The 22,059-nt window shown below is 42.0% G+C and overlaps 1 protein-coding gene across 1 annotated transcript in view; it reads right to left on the reverse strand.

The window, feature by feature from the left end:
• LOC129703603 (lisH domain-containing protein ARMC9) overlaps positions 1-22,059 on the reverse strand; it is an 82,978-nt gene that overhangs the window by 10,719 nt on the left and 50,200 nt on the right. Inside the window, exons 13-24 of the mRNA XM_055646203.1 lie at positions 19,237-19,329; positions 16,716-16,806; positions 16,448-16,571; positions 15,672-15,811; positions 10,780-10,856; positions 9,947-10,021; positions 9,757-9,847; positions 8,705-8,757; positions 7,255-7,392; positions 6,188-6,303; positions 5,037-5,173; positions 720-825 (exon numbers count right to left, since the gene is read on the reverse strand). Of these exons, the coding sequence (XP_055502178.1) occupies positions 720-825; positions 5,037-5,173; positions 6,188-6,303; positions 7,255-7,392; positions 8,705-8,757; positions 9,757-9,847; positions 9,947-10,021; positions 10,780-10,856; positions 15,672-15,811; positions 16,448-16,571; positions 16,716-16,806; positions 19,237-19,329 (1,241 nt within the window). The remainder of the gene's footprint in view (positions 1-719; positions 826-5,036; positions 5,174-6,187; positions 6,304-7,254; positions 7,393-8,704; positions 8,758-9,756; positions 9,848-9,946; positions 10,022-10,779; positions 10,857-15,671; positions 15,812-16,447; positions 16,572-16,715; positions 16,807-19,236; positions 19,330-22,059) is intronic.

The raw sequence follows: 22,059 nt of genomic DNA on the forward strand, positions 1-22,059 counted from the left end.
CATATATTCTGCAAGGGTTTGATGGGGTCAATGCCAACAGGTGCTACCTCTAGTTGTAAAGGACAGAATGAGAACAGCAAGGGTGACGAAATGGCCATTGAGAATTTAGATGAGGAAATAATTATTTAATCAGAGATTTTACATTTTCTGCCTCAGAGTATCTTGGTACATTTAAGGATAAGAATTATAGATATTTGGACACTGTAGGAATCTGAGAATATAATTGAGTTAAAAGTAGATGCAGATGATGCTCCATCAACTCACGAATGGCAGAGAAACTATGTGAAGCTAGATGGTTCTCTTTCTTATATTTCTCATGTTTTTAACATAAATGGAAATAAAATCAGGGGGTGCTGATGTATGGGACATGAAATACCTTCCTGGTCCCTTCAGAATGTATTTGTGATTCACCTGGGCAATGTTTAACATGAAACAAAGGCAAATAATCTATTCTACTGCTATAGCACTGGGTGTTGACTATCAGGGAAACATTTGAAGGCTGGATTCAAAATAGTAAGAGAGAGAGAGAGAGATAAAACTGCAAAATGTTTGCAGTGTACTCAATTTAAAATATAATTATGTGTGCAACAACTAACTCTCTGAAGGATGCATATATTAAATAATTAGTTGAAATACAAGTATTTATATTTTTAATCAATCTTCATAATTATTTTCTGACTATATATTTTCTCATTTTACTATTCACAATGTCTTCTTACCTGATAGATTCTCTATGCAATTTTCCAGGTGACCCCATATCGACTGAACATGAAGCTGCTACAAGCTCCTGATCGCTATTACTAATTGATGTATTGTGATCAAAGCCTATAGAAGAAAAATAATATTTCCATAAAACATTGACATTAGATATTTTAGTTCCAGCTAAATTCTCTGATCTCTGATCTAACCTGGCCTCAGCAATTTATACAATAATAAGTAAAACGCATCAACAGTAGAACACCAGAAATAGGGTCCAGACCTAAAACATTCCCCGTCCTTTTTCTCTCGGGATGCTGCCTGACCCAGTGAGTTACTCCACCACTTTGTCTCTATCAGGGAGAACTATAGGACAGTTAGTCTGACTTCAGTGGTTGACAAGACTTTACAGTCTAATATTAAAGATCGGATTTCCGAGCACATGATTAAATAGGCCAAAGACAGCATGGTTTTGTGAAGGGGAGATCTTGTTTGACACTGTGGGTGACAGTGGTGCAGCAGTAGATTTGCTGCATTACAGTGACAGAGACCCAGGTTCAATCCTGACTATGGGTGCTGTGTCAATGGAGTTTGCACACTCTCTCTGTGACTGTGTAGGTTATCTCCGGGTGCTCTGGCTTCCTCCCACATTCCAAAGATATGCAGGTTTGCACGCGTGCTCCACTGCAAAATCTTCTCAAGGTATGCATGCTTTGAAACTTCTCCTGCTCTCTCCGACAAGGGTTCTGCCACCCTCTGTCGCTGCTCCCCTTCTGTGATTCCTCCTGCTCTCTAGCTCTGTCATTTTCACACCTTACCCTTCTATATCTCTAGTCTCCTTCTCCCTTGACTCTCAGTCTAATGAAGAGTCTTGACCATAAACGTCACCCATTCCTTCTCTCCAGATATGCAGCCTGCCCTGCTGATTTACTCCAGCATTTTGAGTCTATCTTCAGGTTTGTAGGCTTCTGTAAATTGTCCCTAGAGTGTAGGATAGAACTAACGTATAGGGTGATTGTTGGTTGGTGCGGATTTGGAGGTCAAAGGGCCTGTTTCCTAAAATCTGTATCGCTAACATAAACAAAACTAAAACTGTTGGAATTCTTTGAGGAAATAAATAGCAGGATAGGAAAGTCAACGGATGTTGTTTACTGGATTTTCTCTGTAGACTTTGAAAATCGACTTCATTATCCACAACACCACCTATCTTAGTATCATCTGCATATATCCATAGAAACTCTTGCTATCCTCTTTCATATTATTGGCTAACTAAGCTTCGTACTTCATCTTTTCTCTGTATTGTTTTAGTTACTCTCTGTTGTTCTTTAAAAACATCCCAATCCTCTGGCTTCCTACTAATCTTTGCAATGTTATATGCCTTCTCTTTTGCTTTTATGTTGTCCTTGATCACCCTTGTCAGCCATGTTCATCTTATTTTCTCACTGGAATCTTTCTTCCTCTTTGGAATGAAATGATCCTGCACCTTCCGAATTATCCGCAGAAATTCCTGCCATTGCTGCTCTACCATCATTCCTACTAAAGCCCCTTTTCCGGTCAATCTCTGCCAGCTACTCCTCATGCCCTTTGCTCAGCTGTAATACCGACACATCCGATTTCACCTTCTCCTTTTCAAATTGTAGGTTAAACATGCGAGGCCCATTATCAGACAGATTTCTATCTGTGTTCACATGGCCCAGGCTGAGTTTGAGGAGACAGGGATTCAGGGGATAGTCCATCTCTCTCGTGGTCAGCTGTTGGTCTCAATTAACAACCCATACATGGCAGTCATGGCTTATTGGTTGAGAATCAATGGGTTATGCAAATATTAATGTACGTGATCCTTCATGATTCTTCCTTGCTCATCGTTATAACTACGTTTATGCTCAGAAAGTTTTCTAATGCTGGGACTTTGTACTGGTTGTCTACAAAATGGCAATGCATTATATAAAAACACTATTACAGAGCATAATAAGAATTAAATAAGGACATATCAAGAGCAACAACAATTTCAACCAAAAAGGAATTCCCATCTTGAAAGTACAAAATAGAACAAAGTTTGTGCTAAACACTATTCCACAATCGGCATTTCAGTAAAGAAGTTCTGTAGTCCTATCCCGCCCAGTCAAGAATGGTGTTAGGCAGTTTACCAGTTACAGGGAGCTGGAGACGACATGAATATTGTCATCTGTAGCGATGCTGGTGCCCACAAACTAAATGCAGAACACCAGACAATGGTGTATTTAACCACCTTCAGCCAGAAGCTGTGCTTTTTTTGTAGACATAAGGGTGTCAGTATGCAGATGAATATATGTCCGACAGTAACCAAGCATGGAATCATCCAAGACAAAGCAGTTCAATATACAAGATGCCATTGAACAACTCACAAAGCCATCCCAATATCACCTCACTAACTGTGATCACTGCCAGGATCCTCTTCATAGACTTCAGCTCTGCTTTTAACACAATCATTCCGCAGCAGCTGGTGGAGAAGTTGGAGCTATTGGGGGTTAATGCTGGCACATGTAACTGGGTCCTGAACTTTCTATCGCAACGGCAGCAGACAGTCAGGGTGGGCAGTAGGACATCAAAGACCATAGCCGTGAGCACTGGCTCGTCCCAAGGCTGTGTCCTAAGCCCCCTGCTGTTTAGTCTGCTTACACACGACTGTACTGCTAGACTCAACAACAACTTCATTAACAAGTTCGCTGATGACACAACAGTGGTGGGTCTCATCAGTGACAATGATGAGTCGGCGTACAGGATGGAGGTGGAGCTGCTCACAGGATGGTGCAAATCCCACAACCTCATTCTCAACGTGGGAAAAACTAAGGAGATGGTGGTTGACTTCAGGAGGGCGGGAAAACAACACCATACACCTCTGCACATTGATGGAGCTGATGTGGAAAGGGTCAGCAGCGTGAAATTCCTAGGACTCCACCTGTTAGATGACCTGACGTCCACGACCAACACGACAGCACTGGTCAAGAGAGCCCAGCAGCGACTACACCCTCTCCGAAGACTACGGAAAGCAGGTCTCCCCACTACACACCTACAAACTTTTTATAGGGGGACAATCGAGAGCACATTAACCTACGGCATCACTTCCTGGTTCGGGAGCTGCAAGGCGTACGAACGGCACCAACTAGACAGGATTGTGAAGACCGCCAGCAGGATTATTGGTGCTCCACTCCCTTTCCTGCTGGACATATACAGGAAGAGATGTATCAGCAGAGCCATCTCCATCATCAAAGACCCCTACCACCCATCGCATCACATATTCTCCATCCTGCCATCTGGGAAGAGGTACAGGAGCAATAGCTGCAAAACCAGCAGGATGCTCCTCAGCTTCTTCCCGCAGGCTATAAGACTGATAAACGGACTTTGCCCCCTGCCAAAGTATCGCGCACCAACCACCAACCTGGACACACTGCAGCAGAGCCACTGTCGTGCCGCTGCCGATCGGAACGACTGTTGATGTTTAGTAGAGAGTAGAGTGTTTAATTTGTTCATGATATATGTATTTTTATTTCTATTTATTTTTTACTGCACACTGAATGGACACTGGTTGAGCAATGTTTTTTTGTTTCCTCTGGGTATGTGAGTACTCAGGAAAATGACAATAAAGATATACTACTCCATTGCTCAGAAGGACATGGCAGTGGTCAGAGGGGGAGATGGAGGGCAGAAACTGAGGGGCTTATAAAGGGCTTAGGAAGGGAAGGGGGGAAGTGGGAGTTTTAGTGGATACTGTTGTGAAGGACTTATTAGCATGAAGACACAAGACTGCAGATCTGGAATCTCGAGTAAAGAACAAATTCTGGAAGAACTCAGTGGGTCAGGCAGCATTTGTGGAGGGAATGGACAGGTGACGTTCGGGTCAGGAACCTTGTTCAGACTAAAGGATTAGGGTGGAGAAAACTGGAAACGAGAGGTGGGGGTGAGGCAATGCCTGACAAATGATCGGTGGATACAGGTTAGGATGGGTGTTTGGCTGATGGGTGTAGTTAACTACAAAGGCTAGAGGTAAAAACGAGATTAAAGGGTGTTGGATAAGAAGAGAGGAGGAATGAAAGGTCAAGCCGAAAGGGGAGTCTGAAGGGGAGTCGACCCAAAACTTTGCCTATTTCCTTCGCTCCACACATTCTGCCTCACCCGCTGAGTTTCTCCAGCATTTTTGTCAACCTCCGAAAGGAGACATATGGCGGCGGGGATGGTTTTTTGGACTCATTATCATCTTATTAAGGAAAACCAGCCCTAGGAAATGATTGCTAACCTTGTTAGCAATGGGCCCAGTCTCATGAATGATAAAAAATATTCAGTTAAGTCGTTTTTAAACTTACCAATAGGTGAAGCACTAAACTCAGAATCACTTGTTCGGTTCCCACTTCGAGTAGGTGGCCGAGAGTTTTGCTGTGAATACAGGTCGCTCTCTGTACTGGGACATCTACTTTCGTGTTTTTCCAGAGCAATTCCCAACCTACAAAGTCAGTTGAAAGTAAACTGTGCAGAACAAATAAATCTGCTGCATAAATAAAAATGAATGCTCAATAAAACATTTGAAGAAACATTCAATGTAATGTAACAGAAACTAAGTGTTTCCACTTTGAAGGAAATTACCTGAAATTCGGGAAATTCTGGTTGTCTTCAGGTAATTTTAGGGAAGTGAAATCATTTCGGGAAATTTCCTGGCCCGGTAAGCCTTCCTCAACTGTGCACGCGCGGAATCCGGGCCCAGTGCGTATGGGCGGGGAGACACCAATGGGCCCAATCAGGCCCGCGGGATGATTGCGGGGAAAAAAAAGTATGTGCCTGTATATTTACGACCATCAGGCCTGCGCAGTTGGGGGAGGTCTGTCAGCCGCGTTGCAATTGAAAATGGCGCCGGTGACACGGTAGGGACGCCGACCCCGCGTGTGCGCAGTGGGCCCGGTATCCGCGTGTGTGCAGCTGGGGCGGCAGTCGCACATGCGCAGTTGGGGAAGGCTTACCTGGCCGGGAAATACCATCAAATTCCAGGTAATTTGGAATTCTATTTCAGGAAAAAAAAAATTGAGGTGTGGAAGCACTGACACAACTCCTCTGTTCATATCAGGCTCTATATGTTTCTTGCATGTTACATTATCCTTTATTCCATGACATTTTTCTTTCATATAATTTTCACTTATATTTTGGTTTCCATTTCTAGCTGTTTCCTTCAGTATAAATAATACTTCAATGACTGTTCCATTCAGAGTATTTCATACAATACATATCAGTGGTCATGTGCCATGAATGATATAATTGCATAATTGAGAGGACGAACTATTTATCTTGTGTCAAATATTAATCATCACAAAAGAGCGACTGTCACATATTCTACTTTAAAACAGACACAGAAAGTTTGTTGTACTATGAATTATAAATTTTAATTGGGCTTTCTGGCAAAGCTAACCTGAAAAGAAGCTTTATGATTCTTTATTTTATTAAATTGGATAGTTTTCAGAAAACTTACGGTACATAACCCAACCTGTGCATGCCTGGGGTGACTGGTCGGCGGAGGGGCTCATCAATACTTTCTTTCAAGGGTCCCACTAGCTTTCTTTTAGCCCTCATTGTGTTTGTCATTATCTGTAAAATAATAGAAAATGGAGTGACAAACAGAATGTGCACATTTTCATATTATAACTGTTTATGTCCTTGTCCATGCCGACCAAGATGGTATCCTGGACCAGTACCATTTGTCGACATTTGGTTCACATCCCTCTACACCCTTCCTTTACAGGGCACATACATGTAACTTCCCAACTAGTACCCAATACAGACAAAAAAAAATCGGGAGAACTGTATTTATCCAGATAATGAAAACTATATTCAATGATTTTAAACATTCATAAGATGTTTGCTCTACCAAATTGTTATAACATTTAACGTCTTCAGATTCAGTTTCCAAAAAGGGTTTTGATGGTTTATTTATAAATGGAGTCAAAACAGCTGAAAGTATCTTTATGGCAGAAATATTTTGCTAGTTGTACATTGTCTTCATAACATCATAAGTGATCGGAGCAGAATTAGGCCATTCGGCCCATCAAGTCTACTCCGCTATTCAATCATAGCTGATCTATCTCTCCCTCCTAACCCCATTCTCCTGCCTCCCCATAATCTCTGTCACCTGTACAAAATAATAAAAAACAAAATAAAAAACATTATTGCAAGAGTGTTTTCTTGGCAGAAATGTCCAAAAACGTTACCATTAAATCTATATCATACTAAAAGTCTTGTCGTTTGTCTGTCTGTGAGATCAAGGAACTACGCCAAAATGGTACAAAATATCGCTAAAATCTTTGCAGAATCTTACTCAGCTTTTTCCCATTTCGGGGACAGCTGCACAAGGATTTCTTGATTTTTTCCCCCCAATCTTGCTACAAAAGTACATCACTGAGAACAATGTGTTTTAGCAACTCCAGAGGTTGTGTAATCTACTCTGGAAATACAAATCTTCCTTTCTTTTAAAATGTTTTATTGATGCCATAATTACCTACACCGTAAATATTTGACAATAGTCTTCAGTATTCAACTTACAGTGTGTCCAGATGTCTGACAATGAACACCCACCCCAAGGTACTCAGCCGTCAGTAGTCTTTCTCCTGATAACTCTCCAGGATGAGGTTTCAATATCTCAGCCTTGTCCAAGTCAGCTTCCATCGCATCTGGGTCATCCTCGCATTGAATTACACAAATAAACCATGTTATACATTTTAGTGCTTCTTCACTTATTACACCAGTTGAATCTTTTAGAGATTAAAGTAAATAAATGCACTATAATATTTGGAGTGTTGAACACTTTACATCATGAATCAATTAATGGCAACAAATTAAACAGAGACAGGGAAATTACCATTCTAAAATAGGAAATGTTTTGTTAATTTCTTGGAGGAGCAGTAAATGATGAATAGTTCAGAAAGTAGTCAATTATATATAATTTTTCATTCCACCTTTGTAAAACCATTAACATTTGTTTGATTAATTAAACAGGCTAATGGCAAAATGGAGGTCACAACTATTTTTCACTTGCACATAATCCAGAAAAATGTGTGTACATTAATACATTCAGACTGCAGCAAAAATCATCAGAGGCTTCCTCAATGTATGTTAGAACTCACTATGTCTTTATTTTAGCCAGTTTGATCAAACTGGAGACCTTTTAAAAACAAATTGAGTTGATTGGCTGAAAAAAAGGATTGTGGGAAGAAATGTCAACAGTGGTAAATATAACTTTTATTTCGATATGTCTTGGTTTCAGCCAAATGTTTGCTGGTTTTTTTTAACCAAATTCTGATAGAAGTCCGTTCCCGGAGCCCAGGATTTACAACTTGGGCAGTTTCCTTTGCCAAGGAGCTGCAGTCTTCTAGATTCCCTTGGTGGGGGATGATTGTGAGGGACTTATGCAGGTTATAAAAGTTAGTATTTTTGATTTGAAATGTTTTACAATTGATAATGTTAATACTCAACTGATGTTATAGAATTTCACAAATTATACAGGGTCCTTTATAGGGTTGACAAGCAACCCAGTCATTAGACTACCAAAACATTTTAATGTTTGCAGCCTGTTCTAGCTTTGCATCCCCATTGTCCCATTACAATGTGGAAACTTTGTTGACGTTTCTGGGCTGAGAGTTGCCACTGGGGAGGGAAATCAGGCAAGACCAGATGTCATCCAGTCATCAACAGGGAATGCAGGGAGCTCACTGTTAACAGCTAACACATTGTCAGCTTCTTCTAGTCCTGCACATTTTTCTCAATGTAAGATAGGAAAACAAAAAATCACATAGATTAATCACACAAAAATCACAATGACAAATGAAAAACCATATAGACTACAGCAAGTTTATTAATGTATTTATTTATTTTTAAAGTATTTATTTTGTAAGTATTTATTTTGTAAGTATTTATTTAAAAAGTATATATTTTGAAACATTAAGTCAGAATTTTTTAAATTGTAACCAATCTCTAGCAAAAAAACTGCACTTACTTCATCATCATCTTCCTCTTCATCATCAGAATCTGATTCAAACCTCTCCTCTGCTAGATCACAAAATCAAAGGCTGGTTACAACATTCTTGCTATTGAGGGAGTGCAGCATAGGTTCACCAAATTAATTCCCAGGATGGCGGGACTGACATATGATGAAAGAATGGGCCAACTGGACATGTATTCACTAGAATTTAGAAAGATGAGAGGGGATCTTATAGAAACATATAACACTCTTAAGGGATTGGACAGGTTAGATGCAGGAACAATGTTCCCAATGTTGGGGGGGATCCAGAACCAGGGATCACAGTTTAAGAGTAAGGGGTAAACCATTTAGGGCAGAGATGAGGAAAAACATTTTCAGCCAGAGAGTTGTGAATCTGTGGAATTCTCTGCCACAGAAGGCAGTTGGGGCCAATTCACTGGAAATGTTCAAGAGAGAGTTAGATGTAGCTCTTAGGGCTAACGGAATCAAGGGATATGGGGAAACAGCAGGAACGCGGCACTGACTCTGGATGATCAGCTGGGTAACCTCCCTCCAGCCCAGGCCTAAAACCTGACACGGTTTCTAATTTCTAAGCCAATTTTTTATTCAAGGTTACAGCCCACTTATTGAAGACAAGGCTGTTATTTGGCGCATTATTAAATGGCTTTTGGAACTTTATATATATATATATATATATACCATACAATATATTTCCCTCCGTTACTTTATTGAAAACACTAAGCAGTAAGTTAGTCATGATTTGCCATGCACAAACCTGTGCTGGCTTTCTCCAATCACCCCAAACCTAATAGGTCCAAACCAGCCATTGAAAGTGGGATATTGTGATTCAGTACCATTGTATGTACATGGGGGAAGACAATAAATAAATGTTCATATTAATTACCCTTCACTGAAATTGTTTGTTTCTGTTTTAATTAAAGATGGGGCTACAGACAGTTCCCAGGTACAAAACCATTAGAAACTTTGAGAATGCCAAATACACATTATTGATTACCAAGGGCATTGAGGAAAATAATTAATCTGCATGCCTTTGCTTCAATACCAACCTGAATTAAGTTGCTTTATAATAAACTCAAGCTGTCTGTTCATCTCAGTATTCCCCTCTTTGATAAAACACTGTAGAATTTCTTCCATGCCCTATAATAATTTTGGAAAACGTTGCATAATGAAATCAAAGCAAATAATATTAATGAAGAGATCTCTTCTTTGCATCACTCCGTCCATAACCGTACTTACCATTGCTCTTGCCTCCTCGCGTAACGAAGGAATGGCAAGAATGCTGTACAAGGCCCCATTCACATATGGCCTTATCTGAAAGCAGCAAAAGGCAGTCAGTCAACGAAACAGAGAAACATAGAAAATAGGTGCAGGAGGAGGCCATTCAGCCCTTCGAGCAAGTACTGCCATTCATTGCGATCATGGCTGATCGTCCCCAATCAATAACCCGTGCCTGCCTTCTCCCCATATCCCTTGATTCCACTAGCCCCTAGAGCTCTATCTAACCCGCTTAAATTCATCCAGTGATTTGGCCTCCACTGCCCTCTGTGGCAGGGAATTCCACAAATTCACAACTCTCTGGGTGAAAACATTTTTTATCACCTTAGTATTAAATGGCCTCCCCTTTATTCTAAGACTGTGCCCCCTGGTTCTGGACTCGCCCAACATTGGGAACATTTTCCTGCATCTAGGTTGTCCAGTCCTTTTTATAATTTTATATGTTTCCCTAAGATCCCCCTTCATCTTGCTAAACTCCAGTGAATACAAGCCTAGTCTTTTCAATCTTTCCTCATATGACAGTCCCGCCATCCCAGGGATCAATTTCGTGAGCCTTCGCTGCACTGCCTCAATCACAAGGATGTCCTTCCTCAAATTAGGAGACCAAAACTGTATGCAATACCCCAAATGTGGTCTTACCAGAGCCCTATACAACTGCAGAAGAACCTCTCTACTCCTATATTGAAATTCTCTTGTTATGAAGGCCAACATTCCATTAGCTTTCTTCACTGCCTACATTGATTCCACAATCCAAGTTGACATGGAGCTTTGTATCACATATTTAGAGCCATTACCTCATAATTATCATGACCCAAAAGATCAGACAACACTTTCAACACTCGTTTGCCATCTTCTACACATTTCCGTTTACCTGAAAAGCAGTTAAAAAAAAATTCCTTCAGACCTGAGATACTTATAGAAATAATCTTTCATTTATTACTTAGTAAGCAGCTGAAAAATATAGCCTAGGTCAAATGTAGAGTTTGACATTTCACCTCAAATATGGCAATATTTGTTTTTGCTTGACGTAATCAAAAGGATAAAATGATTTTAGAATCTTTAAAACTAATATAGGAATACCACAGGAATAGAAATTTGTCTTTAGTGAAATGCAAAGTAACTGCCAACATGAAGGTTTTCAAGAGAGAGTTAGATAGAGCTCATAGGGCTAACGGAATCAAGGGATTTATGGAGAAAGCAGGAATGGGCTACTGATTCTGGATGATCAGCTATGAATAGTGGTGTTGAATGGTGGTGCTGACTCAAGGGGCCGGATGGCCTACTCCTGCTCCTATTTCTATGTTTCTATTTCATGGTCTTCTCCAACAAACATCCTTGTCTTGAGGTAAAGCACAGAAGAAATAGTTGAGCAAAGCTGTTCGGCTCTATTCCATTTCTAGGTGGTGTAGTTATAGAAGTCTCACCGCAACTAGATTATCTTTAAAATGATAAAACCTCAGCAGCTTGCTGGATCTAACTGATGTCATCAGATAAATAACTTAGCTGTTCATATCAGTAATAGTCAATTGTTAAATTAATTAAGATTTTTTTTCACTAGCTCGATAGTCCACGTTGGATTAAGAACAGAATTATAAATGTGCATATCACACAAAAATCACTTAAATAAATTTCCATATTCCCTCTCTTAACAATGCGAGTTTGTCCCATTGTGGAAACAAGAAACTACAGGTCCTGGTTTAGCAAGGATAGGCACAAAACGCTGGAGTAACTCAGTGGGCCAGGCAGCATCCATGATGAACATGAATAGGTGATGTTTTGGGTCTTCTTGTGAGATGATCCCATTTTCTGGGTGTGACTGGCAACTCTTTGTGAGTGCTCCTTGGTTGGTGTTTGGAATATTTATTTCTGGGAGTACGCCTGTAAGTGTCAAGTGCTTATGACATGAAAGTTCACCGATCTGCACACCATTCTAGACAAAACAGCAAATCATTTGCAAAGTGGGGGACTGGATGGAAGTCAGTACTTACAATGCTGACCCATGCCATCAATGATTTTTTATTCAGGGGAGACCATACCATTTTGCAAATCCTATCAGGATATAACATGGTGAAAGATATCTCTTACAAAACACAATGTGCTGGAGGAATTCAGCTGGAGGAAGTTCAGTCTGAAGAAGGGTTCTGGTCAAAACATTGCCTGTCCTTTTCCTCGGCAGATGCTGCTTGACCCGCTGAGCTCCCCCACCAATTTTTGTTTTGGTCAATATTCCAGCGTCTGCAGTCTCTTTATGTCTTCATTATTTATACTAGGGCACACCCCTAAACCTGGTGACAATTCCCAGTCACGTGACCCTACCCCCGACTGCCGAGGGTTTGCATAGTAAGTGGCCTAACCACCGGGTGGCACCACACAAGACTCCCTCCCGTCCGTCCCCCCCCCCCCCCCCCCCCCCCCCCCCCCAAGATGAACAAGGCGGCCAGACCTCGTGCACCCACCCCCCCCCCCCCCCCCCCCCCCCCCCCATAAGGTACTCCCCGAGGAAGGTGAAGGCGGGAGCGGGTGGGATCATGGACGCCCCCCGACGACGAGGCTGGGCCACCAACACGGGTTGACTCGGGTCAATATGGACAGGCTTCAACCGAGCCACCGAGACAGTCTCACGCCAACCCCCCATGTCCAAAGCAAAAGTTGTAAGTACCCGCTGCAGCACCCGGAAGGGCCCCTCGTATGGCTGCTGCAGCGGCGTGGGATACGTGTCACTGTGCAGGGATGCAAAGGAACAGTCCTGGAGAGCAGCTGGAATGTGGGAAGGCATCACCCATGGCGAGACATCGGTACCGGAGCAAACGTGCCCACCTTCTCCCGTAAACGGACCAACAGAGAGGAGGGCGGCTCCTGCGACCCACGCGCCGCTGGAACAAAATCCCCTCAAACCGTAAGCGGAGCACCATACACCAACTCCGCTGAATAGGAAGCCAAGTCCTCCTTCGGGGCAGTCCGAATCCCCAGCAAAGCCCACGATAACTTGTCCATCCACTCCGGCCCAGTGAGCTGTGTCTTGAGCGTAGGATTGGGGCTGGTACGCTATGGTATGGTGAAGCTGAACCCCCAACAGGCGGGCCATAGCCGACCACAACTCAGAGGTGAACTGAGGCCCCCGGTCCGAGGAGATGTCCACAGGCACACCGAAACGGGTAATCCAATGGGCGGCCAGGGCGTGGGCACAGGAAGCAGCAGAGGTGTTGGTCAGCGGGACAGCTTCCGGCCACCGCATGAAACGATCCACCACCGTGAGGAGATGCGTGACGCCCCGGGACAGAGGCAGCGGACCCATGATATCCACATGAACGTGGTCGAGCTGCCGATGAGGCACGGCAAACTGCTGAACAAGCGCACGGACATGACGTTGGACCTTAGACCCTAACCTGCCTCAACCACTTCATCTGGCTGCTCGTTCCATGCATGCACCACCTTCTGTGAGATAATGATGTCCCTCAAATCCCTTTTACAACGTTCCCCTCTCATCTTAAACCCATGCCCTCTAGTTTTAGACTCCCCCACCCTGGGGAAAAGACTGACTATTCAACTTATCTATACCCTTCATAATTCTATAAGCCTCTATAATGTCATTCCTCAGCTTCTACTGCCCAGGAGAAATAAAGTTTCAGCCTATACGATATGATAGAACTTTATTTATCCCAGGAGGGAAGTCTTCTCATAACTCAAACCCTCCAGAGCCAGTAACATCCTTTTAAAATCATATTTACACCTTTTCCTTTTTGATGACATTCTTCCTATATTAAGTTGACCAGAACTGTACACAACAGTCCCGCTGCACCTTAAAGACAAAGGAAGTAATAATAGACTTCAGGAAGAATAAAACGGACATGGTACCATTGACTATCAGAGGGGACTGTGTAGAGAGGGTGGCGGATTTCCGCTTCCTGGAAATCCATATTGAGGAGGACCTGACGTGGGGCGTGAACACCACTGCGCTGCTGAAAAAGGTCCAGCAGAGACTGCACTTCCTGAGGGTGCTCAGGAAGAACAACATCACTCAGAGACTGCTGCTGTCCTTTTATCGGTGCTCCATTGAGAGCATACTAACATACTGTGTATGCGTATGGTACACCTGCTGCACAGCGGCTCAGAGGAAAGCGCTCCAGAGGGCCATTGACAACACCCAGAGGATTGTCGGCTGCCCTCTCCTTACCTTGGAGGACTTACACAGTTCCCGCTGCACCAAAAAATCCCAGAGTATCATAAAGGACATTTCCCACCCCGGACACTCCCTGTTTGAACTGTTGCCGTCAGGCAGACGGTACAGATCTACAAGGACAAGGACGAACAGACTAAAAAACAGTTTTTACCCCACTGCTATAAAAGCACTAAATGTAGCTGCCAAGGAACGCAGGGGCGAGATATACTAAGGGATTGTGGTACACTGTGAAATCGACAGAAGGATGGAGGGTTGGGTGTTTATGCGTGATATTTTCGTGATATTTATTTTAGTTGTTTATCTTTTAATATTTTACCTTGTATGTATCGTTAGCTTTTAGAAATGTTTGAATGGAATGGTGCACTGACTGGCTGACATTTTTAAATTTTGTTGTACATGGTTCATGTTACAATGACAATAAAGAAACTATTCTATTCTATACGCCAAACATGGCCTTATCAACATCTTGTACAGTGGTAACTCAACTCCTGTACTCAATAGGTGTAGGAAAGAACTGCAGGTGCTGGTTTAAATCGAAGGTAGACACAAAATGCTAGAGTACCTCTTCTTCAGTCTGAACTACCAATTCGACTTGCAGATCAACTTTATGGGAATCCTGCACCAGAAAGTCCCTTTGCAACTCCGATTTCTGGAATCTCTCCCCATTTAGAGAATAATCTACTCCTTTATTCCTACTACCAAAATGCATGACTCCACACTTTGCTACACTATATTCCATCTGACACTTCGCTGCCCATTCTCCCAACCTATCTACATCCTTCAGCAGTCTCTGCTTCCTCTACACTACCTGCCCCTCCACCTATTTTCGTATCATTTGCAAACTTGGCCATAAAGCCTTCAATCCCTTCATCCAAATCCTTAATATACACCATGAAGAGCAGGGGCCCCAGCACCGAGCCCTGCGGAACTCCGCTAGTCACTGGCATTATCATCATCATTGTTGAAAACATCAACGGGCACAGTGCCTTACAATGCTCTGTACGACAGTGATCAAACTTCTACAGAAGTGTGGATGGCCGTTGGCTCGCTAAGAGCTCACCCTTTGACAGGTCTTGTTTTTGGTCCTGCTGGGGGTCAACTGGCAAACCAGGTGGGGGAGACAGTTTAGTCGCTGACTATCCGACCATGGAGCAGGTAGCATGGGATTACATGGTACCCTTGGTGGGGAGAATTCCCCCCGACATGACCTGATAACCAACCTGCCAAGCAGAAAAGGCCCTCTTTATTGCCACTCTTTGCCTTCTGCCACCCAGGCAAGCTGATATCCATGCCAGATATCTTCACAGTAAATGCAGATGAAAAATATTCCTTTCGGACCTTGCCCACCTCCCGTGCCTCTTCTCATGGGGCAATGTTGTTAAGCTTCAAGGGAAACTATATATCTTTTATCAGTATACAATATCAATCCCATCAAATGTGTTTTTCTAATTGCAAGATGGTGCAGGTAGGAAAGCTTATTGCCATAGTATAGCTGTTACACCATACCTTGGGTCCGTAGGCAGAGGTTCATCAACAGTGCAACAGAATATTCCAAAGTGTAATCCGATAAAGAATCAGAGTCCTCCAGAACTCTTATCAGCCAGAAAATAATGTTATCTTTAATCATAGCTGATTGTAGCTTCCGTCTTAAGAGAACAAAAACAAATATCTAATAATATTGCAACAATTTATAGGAACATCTCGATTGCAAAATTTGTTTTAAACAGCAATCCCAGATGACAACCAAACAGATCTGTAAACACTATCACAGCTTTATTCTGTTTGCACCCAATTAATTTTCCTGGTTTAAAATAATCTGGCAGCACTTAATATCTTGTGAAATGTGAAGGAAATTGGAATTCTGCCGTCTTGATCATCTGCTGTGTTAGTTCTAAACTCTAGAATGTCCTCAATAAACCTGTCGACCATGCTCTTTCCACCAATAAAATGTCACTTAAAATCTATCTTTGAGCACGATTTTTCTGCCTTGAAGTTACGACAGAAAAAACTTGTTGCATTTTTGTATCCAGCTTGATGGGAAAAGTGCCGTGATGTCAAGAAAAAACATTGTGCCGCCGCCACACTTTTAAAATTAATAGTTTATGTCAATAATGATCACAATGGATATAACTAAGGCTAATCGTTCTCCTCAACTTTCTGTTTTAGGCCAAAAAGGTGGTTCCCCCTTGTACCAAGTTTTTCCTTTCTTATTATTTTTGGCTCCGATTCCTTTGGATTTTGAATATGTTGCATTGCACTATGTTCGTGCACCCTGTCATTACCTGAGGCTAAGTTTCTGTAGAGCCCCTAACACATTTTCTCTAGTTATGGAATCCTCCTCCTCAGTCTCCAGTGTCTCTTCAAGTATCTTCAATAATACCATGTTCTGAGCCAAGTATGTTCGGCCTGATGGACACAAGATGAAATTTAAAAGAATTAATCAATAAAGTCACTGAAGATTAATTATTTTATTGTACATGAGAAAAAAGTGAACAAAATAAATATCAACTCCTAAGTAAAACTTTGTACTAGCAAAAAATGGGAACGTACCATGCGACAACGATGCAAAACCATTGATCAGTCGTGCTGCATACTGTCGAACAATCTCACTCTTTGAATTTAACAAATTTATTAGACTTCTCTGCAAAAAGAAAAACATTGGTCTTCAATAGACAAGCGATGATTTTCAAAGCACAGAAATTTGAAACCTCATCAATGATGATCATTGTCAGCTCAGCAACACCTCATCGATCAATCAAGCACCTGTACTAAATCGTGTACTCATCCCATTTCATTCCACACCGCCAACACTCAGTGGCCAATTAACTTGCCAGTCAGCAAATGTTGGGATGTGGGAGGAAACCCATGCAAACTCAGGTGATCAGGGTTGAATCTGTGCTGCTAGAGTTGTGACAGCAATCACTGTATCACATTGCAACGTCTTCATATTTTGCCTTCTCTCCATACCCCCTAATCCCTTTAGCCACAAGGGCCACATCTAACTCCCTCTTAAATATAGCCAATGAACTGGCCTCAACTACCTTCAAGCAACTGTCCTTCCTTTCTATTCAATCTCCTCTAATGTCCTTTTCCTTTCTATCCCTGCTGAATATTAATCCCTGGGTGTTCAGCTCCCAGCCTTGGTCACCCTGGAGCCATGTCTCCGTGATCCCAACTATATCATAATGCTTTTTTAAGAAACAAACTTTGTCACCTCCTCTCCACCAGCTCCCCCATCCCCCTTCTCCACAATCAGTATGAGGAAGGGTCCCAACCCCAAACATCACCCATCTGTGTTCTGATATGCTGCCTGGTATGCAGAGCTCCTCCAGCACTCTGTGTCTTCTTTTGTAAACCAGCCTCTGAATAAGGGGGGTGGGGTATTGAATGGGATAGTGGTGGATATCTGCACAGGGTTTCTTAAACTCATCCGAGGGGTGTAAAATTATTAGAAGAAATATGTAGCAAGGTGAAAATTGAGAGGGCAAAAACAAAAAGGGCCACTTTTCAACATAAGGCTAGGGGTAAGAGTTTTTACAAAACGCTGAGGGAGTTAGATGTGGCCCCCTTATAGGCAGGTATGGGATTGAAGATGATCAGCCATGATCATTTTTGAAGGGCCGAATGGCCTACTCCTGCACCTAATTTCCTATGTTTCTATAATCATTAATAGCTTGTCTGCCTGCCACTCATTTACTTTTACGAATGCTCCTTGCATTGACACAAAGCCTATTGCTTCTACCCTAATTATTTGAAGTGGCCCTTTTTGATTTTTGCCCTGGATTTGTCTGCCTGCCACTTTTACTTTTCACCTTGCTACCTATTGCTTCTACCCTAATTTTACACCCCTCTGTCTCTCTGCTCACACATTTAAGAAACCCACCACCTCTTATTCTCTGATTATTATTTTTTTCTTCTTTCCACCCTACATGTTGGGTCTGAGTGCTTCCCTTCTCTGCCTCCTGCCTCACACACTGTCTACTAGCTTTCTCTATTTGAGTCCCTCCCCCAACCGTTCTAGTTTAAAGTCTCCGCAGTAGCCTTTGCAAATCTCCCCGCCAGGATGTTGGCCCCCCTCGGGTTCAAGTGCAACCTGTCCTTTTTGTACAGGTCACACCTTCCACAAAAGAGTACCTGAAGGTCTCCGATGGAGAGCTTACATGCGTACAAAGACATCCCCCTTAACCATGTAGTCCATTTAGCGGCAAGAGGAAGTCATCTCTTGAACGATATAAGAATCTGCCGCTGCAGGGGGGGGGGGGGGGGGGGGGGGGGGGGGGCGGGCAGTGGCGCTAATAACACTACATATAGCACATGGTAAAAAAAAAATGTTCTGCCCATTAATTAAATATCTTTTATATTGGGACGACTATAATTTCGTTTTTAGAAATTATTTTTAAAGTGCATTAATCAATATCTATTTCAATCTATATTAAAAAGTGAGTTTTGTATTTTTATTCATCTCCTTTCACCAAAAACATGTGTTCAAAATGATCTAGGTTGTTAGAACAGAAGAATTAGTTTTAAATTGATTTGGTGCCATCTGCAACATTAATACATTTCAAATTCAGCAACACAAGAGATGACAAAGCAATTTAGGTGCACTATATAAACTGGCAGTACCGTGTTCTCACAGTCAAAATAATTTTGGTTCAAAGATATCTGTTTGATTCAAGAGGCTGAGAGATAATCTGACACTTTATTTTGAGAAGCAATTGTGAGAAGCAATGATTAAATAGATAGATTATTTTTTTCCATGGTGGAAATATGAAAGAGTAAAGGGAATGGTTTTAAGGTCAGAGAGGAAATGTTTGAAGGAGATGTACAAGACATTTATTTTACACTGTGAGTGGTGGGTGCCTGGAAGGCATTACCTAGTGAGGTGGTGGTAACAGACACAGTAACAACATTGTAGAAGCACGTTTACAGCTGCATGAACAGGCAGAGAGGAGAGGGACACAATATTCAGACCAATGGAATTAGACTGACAACATGGTTGGCGCAGACGTGATGAGGCAAAGGGCCTGTTCCTGTGTTTGTGCTGCCATGTTCTGTGTTAACATCAGCTAACCTGCTTCTTTCTGTGACATTCCAACAGATCATTGGTAACGTAAGCCTGAAGGACTGTATCTCTTTGTTCTCCGGGTTGAGACTGTGTCAGCCGCTACAAGAGTAAAATAAAATATTACAGTGATTACTAATACGGTCAAACCAATTAATATATCTTTATATTCGTTAATCAGAATGCCAGTTAATTCACTTCCAAATTTTTAAGAAATATACACTTAAAATTGCAGAAGATACATGAAGTAAAAGCTTTTGGAATATAAATGGATTGATGAATTTAGATCTTGGTTAGTTCAAAAGCCAGATCTATCACAGGCTTTACAAATATAAGTGGCCAGTTATTCATAGAAATTGGGTCTTCTCAGATTCAGATTCTCTGCAACTTCTTCCATATATTAGCTTCTGTTTTAATCCAACTTTGGTGTTCTCGTATGTTCTTCGTCCCACAGTGGCACTCATGATCTGTCACTCCAGATATTATTCCAAACATCCCACTCCCTTCCATTAGAACATGAACAATAAAAGCAGTTGTCGAGCGTTCATGACTTAAGCCCATTATGCCATTACTAAGAATTTACCTCAGGCTCACTTCCTTTACTTCTCCTGATTCCCTGAATGTCAAAAGATTGATTCATTTCTTAAACATGATCAAAGATCACACCTTCACAGCCTAGAAGTGTGATAAATTATAAAAAATTACTACTCTGTTTTTTAACTATATCCTGAGTAGCTCACCCCTTATTTTCAGTGTGACCCTAAACCACATTGAAGTTAATACTAAACGTGAAAAAAGTGAATTAGAAGTACAGTAGTAGAAATAACACCCAATAATCAGGAACCTCTGCTTGTCCAGCACACCAAAATCCCGCATGCCAACTTATCAAAGTTTTACTGTAAAAGGAAAGAGTTTAGAAGCTATACGTCGAATTCACCAAGGATCAACAATAGGACCACTGTTTTCTTGGTAAATATTAATAATTTGGACTGACCTTTGCCAGGCATATTCTTCATATTTTCAGATGACACAAAACATGAATGGTTAGTGAAATTTGACTGGCAGAGCAACACATTTCAAAGGGATAGTGTGCAAAATTAGAGCACATAGTACTGGGAGTAGCTTATTGACATGGATAGACAACTGGTTGGCAGACAGGAAGCAGAGTAGGAATTATCCGGTCCTTTTCAGAATGGCAGGCAGTCACTAATGGGATTCCGTAAGGCTCGGTGGTGGGACCCCAGTTGCTTACAATATATATTAACGATTTAGATGAGATAATTAAATGTAACATCTCTAAGTTTACGGACGACATAAAGCTGGGTTACAGAGTGAGCTGTGAGGAGGATGCTATGAGGATGCAGGGTGACTTGGATAGTTTGGGTGAGTGGGCAGAAGCATGGCAGATGCAGTATAATGTGGGTAAATGTGAGGTTCAACATTGGTGTCAAGAACAGGAAGGCAGATTATTATCTGAATGGTGTCAGATTTGGAGAAGGGGAGGTGCAACGAGACCTGGGCGTGCTTGTACAACAGTCACTGAAAGTAAGCATGCAGGTACAGTAGGCAGTGAAGAAAGCTAATGGCATGTTGGTCTTCATTGCGAGAAGATTTGAGTTTAGAAGCAAGGAGGTCCTACTGCAGTTGTGCAGGGCCCTCGTGAGACCGCACTTGGAATATTGTGTGTAATTTTGGTCTCCTAATTTGAGGAAGGACATTATTGCTATTGAGGGAGTGCAGTGTAGGTTCACCAGGTTAATTTTCGGGATGGCAGAACTGACGTATGATGAAAGAATGGGTCAACTGGGCTTGTATTCGCTGGAATTTAGAAGGACAAGAGGGGATCTGAAAGAAACATTTAAAGTTCTTAGAGGATTGGACAGGGTAGATGCAGGAAAAATGTTCCCAATGTTGGGGGAGTCCAGAACCAGCGGTCACAGTTTAAGAATAAGGGGTAGGCCATTTAGGGTTGAGATGAAGAAAAACCTTTTCAGCCAGAGAGTTGTGAATCTGTGGAATTCTCAGCCACAGAAGGCAGTGGAGGCCAAATCACTGGATGCTTTCAAGAGAGTTAGATTTAGCTCTTCAGGTTAAGAGAACCAAGGGATGTGGGGGAAAAGCCCATACTGATTTTGGGTGATCAGCCATGATCATATTGAATGGCGGTGCTGGCTCAAAGGGCCAAATGGCCTACTCCTGCACCTATTTTCTATGTTTCTATATAGCTGTAGCTGTTCTCCTTGGAAATGAAGATGTGCAGGAGGAAGTGACCATGGTGTCTCAAATCATAAAATCAGATAAAACTGGTTCCATTGACAGAGGGATGAAGATGGGAGACATAAGTAAGGTGATTGACAGAAACGAGAAAAGCCAAGAATAAAGTGTTTTTTAAAATAGGTAGCATGTATTTTGCACCTGAGCACTACTTTATCAGAGAGGGTTATTTATAGCATTCAGAAAGGAGGTGGATAAGTATCTGAAAGAAAATAAATCTACAGAGAAGAATAAGGTTAGCTGGAGTGCTCTCACAGACATAGCTATCACGGACACGATAGGCCATTCTATGAAAGACCAATCCAGTAATCTTCTCTGCTGTATCTATTCTGCAACAATTGTCTCATCACATCAGGTCCCTCAATATCTCAGTGGGTTCACGATGTGGTGTAAATGTCTTTAGAGAGTCATTCAATACTCACAGCCACACAGCCCACAGGTAGCAGATATTACACAGCTACAATCAGATCTCAATTCTCCAGTGACATTTAAGAAAATATTCTACAAAATAGGGATGGAAAAAAGAATTTTCCCAACAAGAATAATAAAATCTGAAAA

This window comes from Leucoraja erinacea, chromosome 14, assembly GCF_028641065.1.
Source record: "Leucoraja erinacea ecotype New England chromosome 14, Leri_hhj_1, whole genome shotgun sequence".
Classification (NCBI taxonomy): Eukaryota; Metazoa; Chordata; class Chondrichthyes; order Rajiformes; family Rajidae; genus Leucoraja; species Leucoraja erinaceus.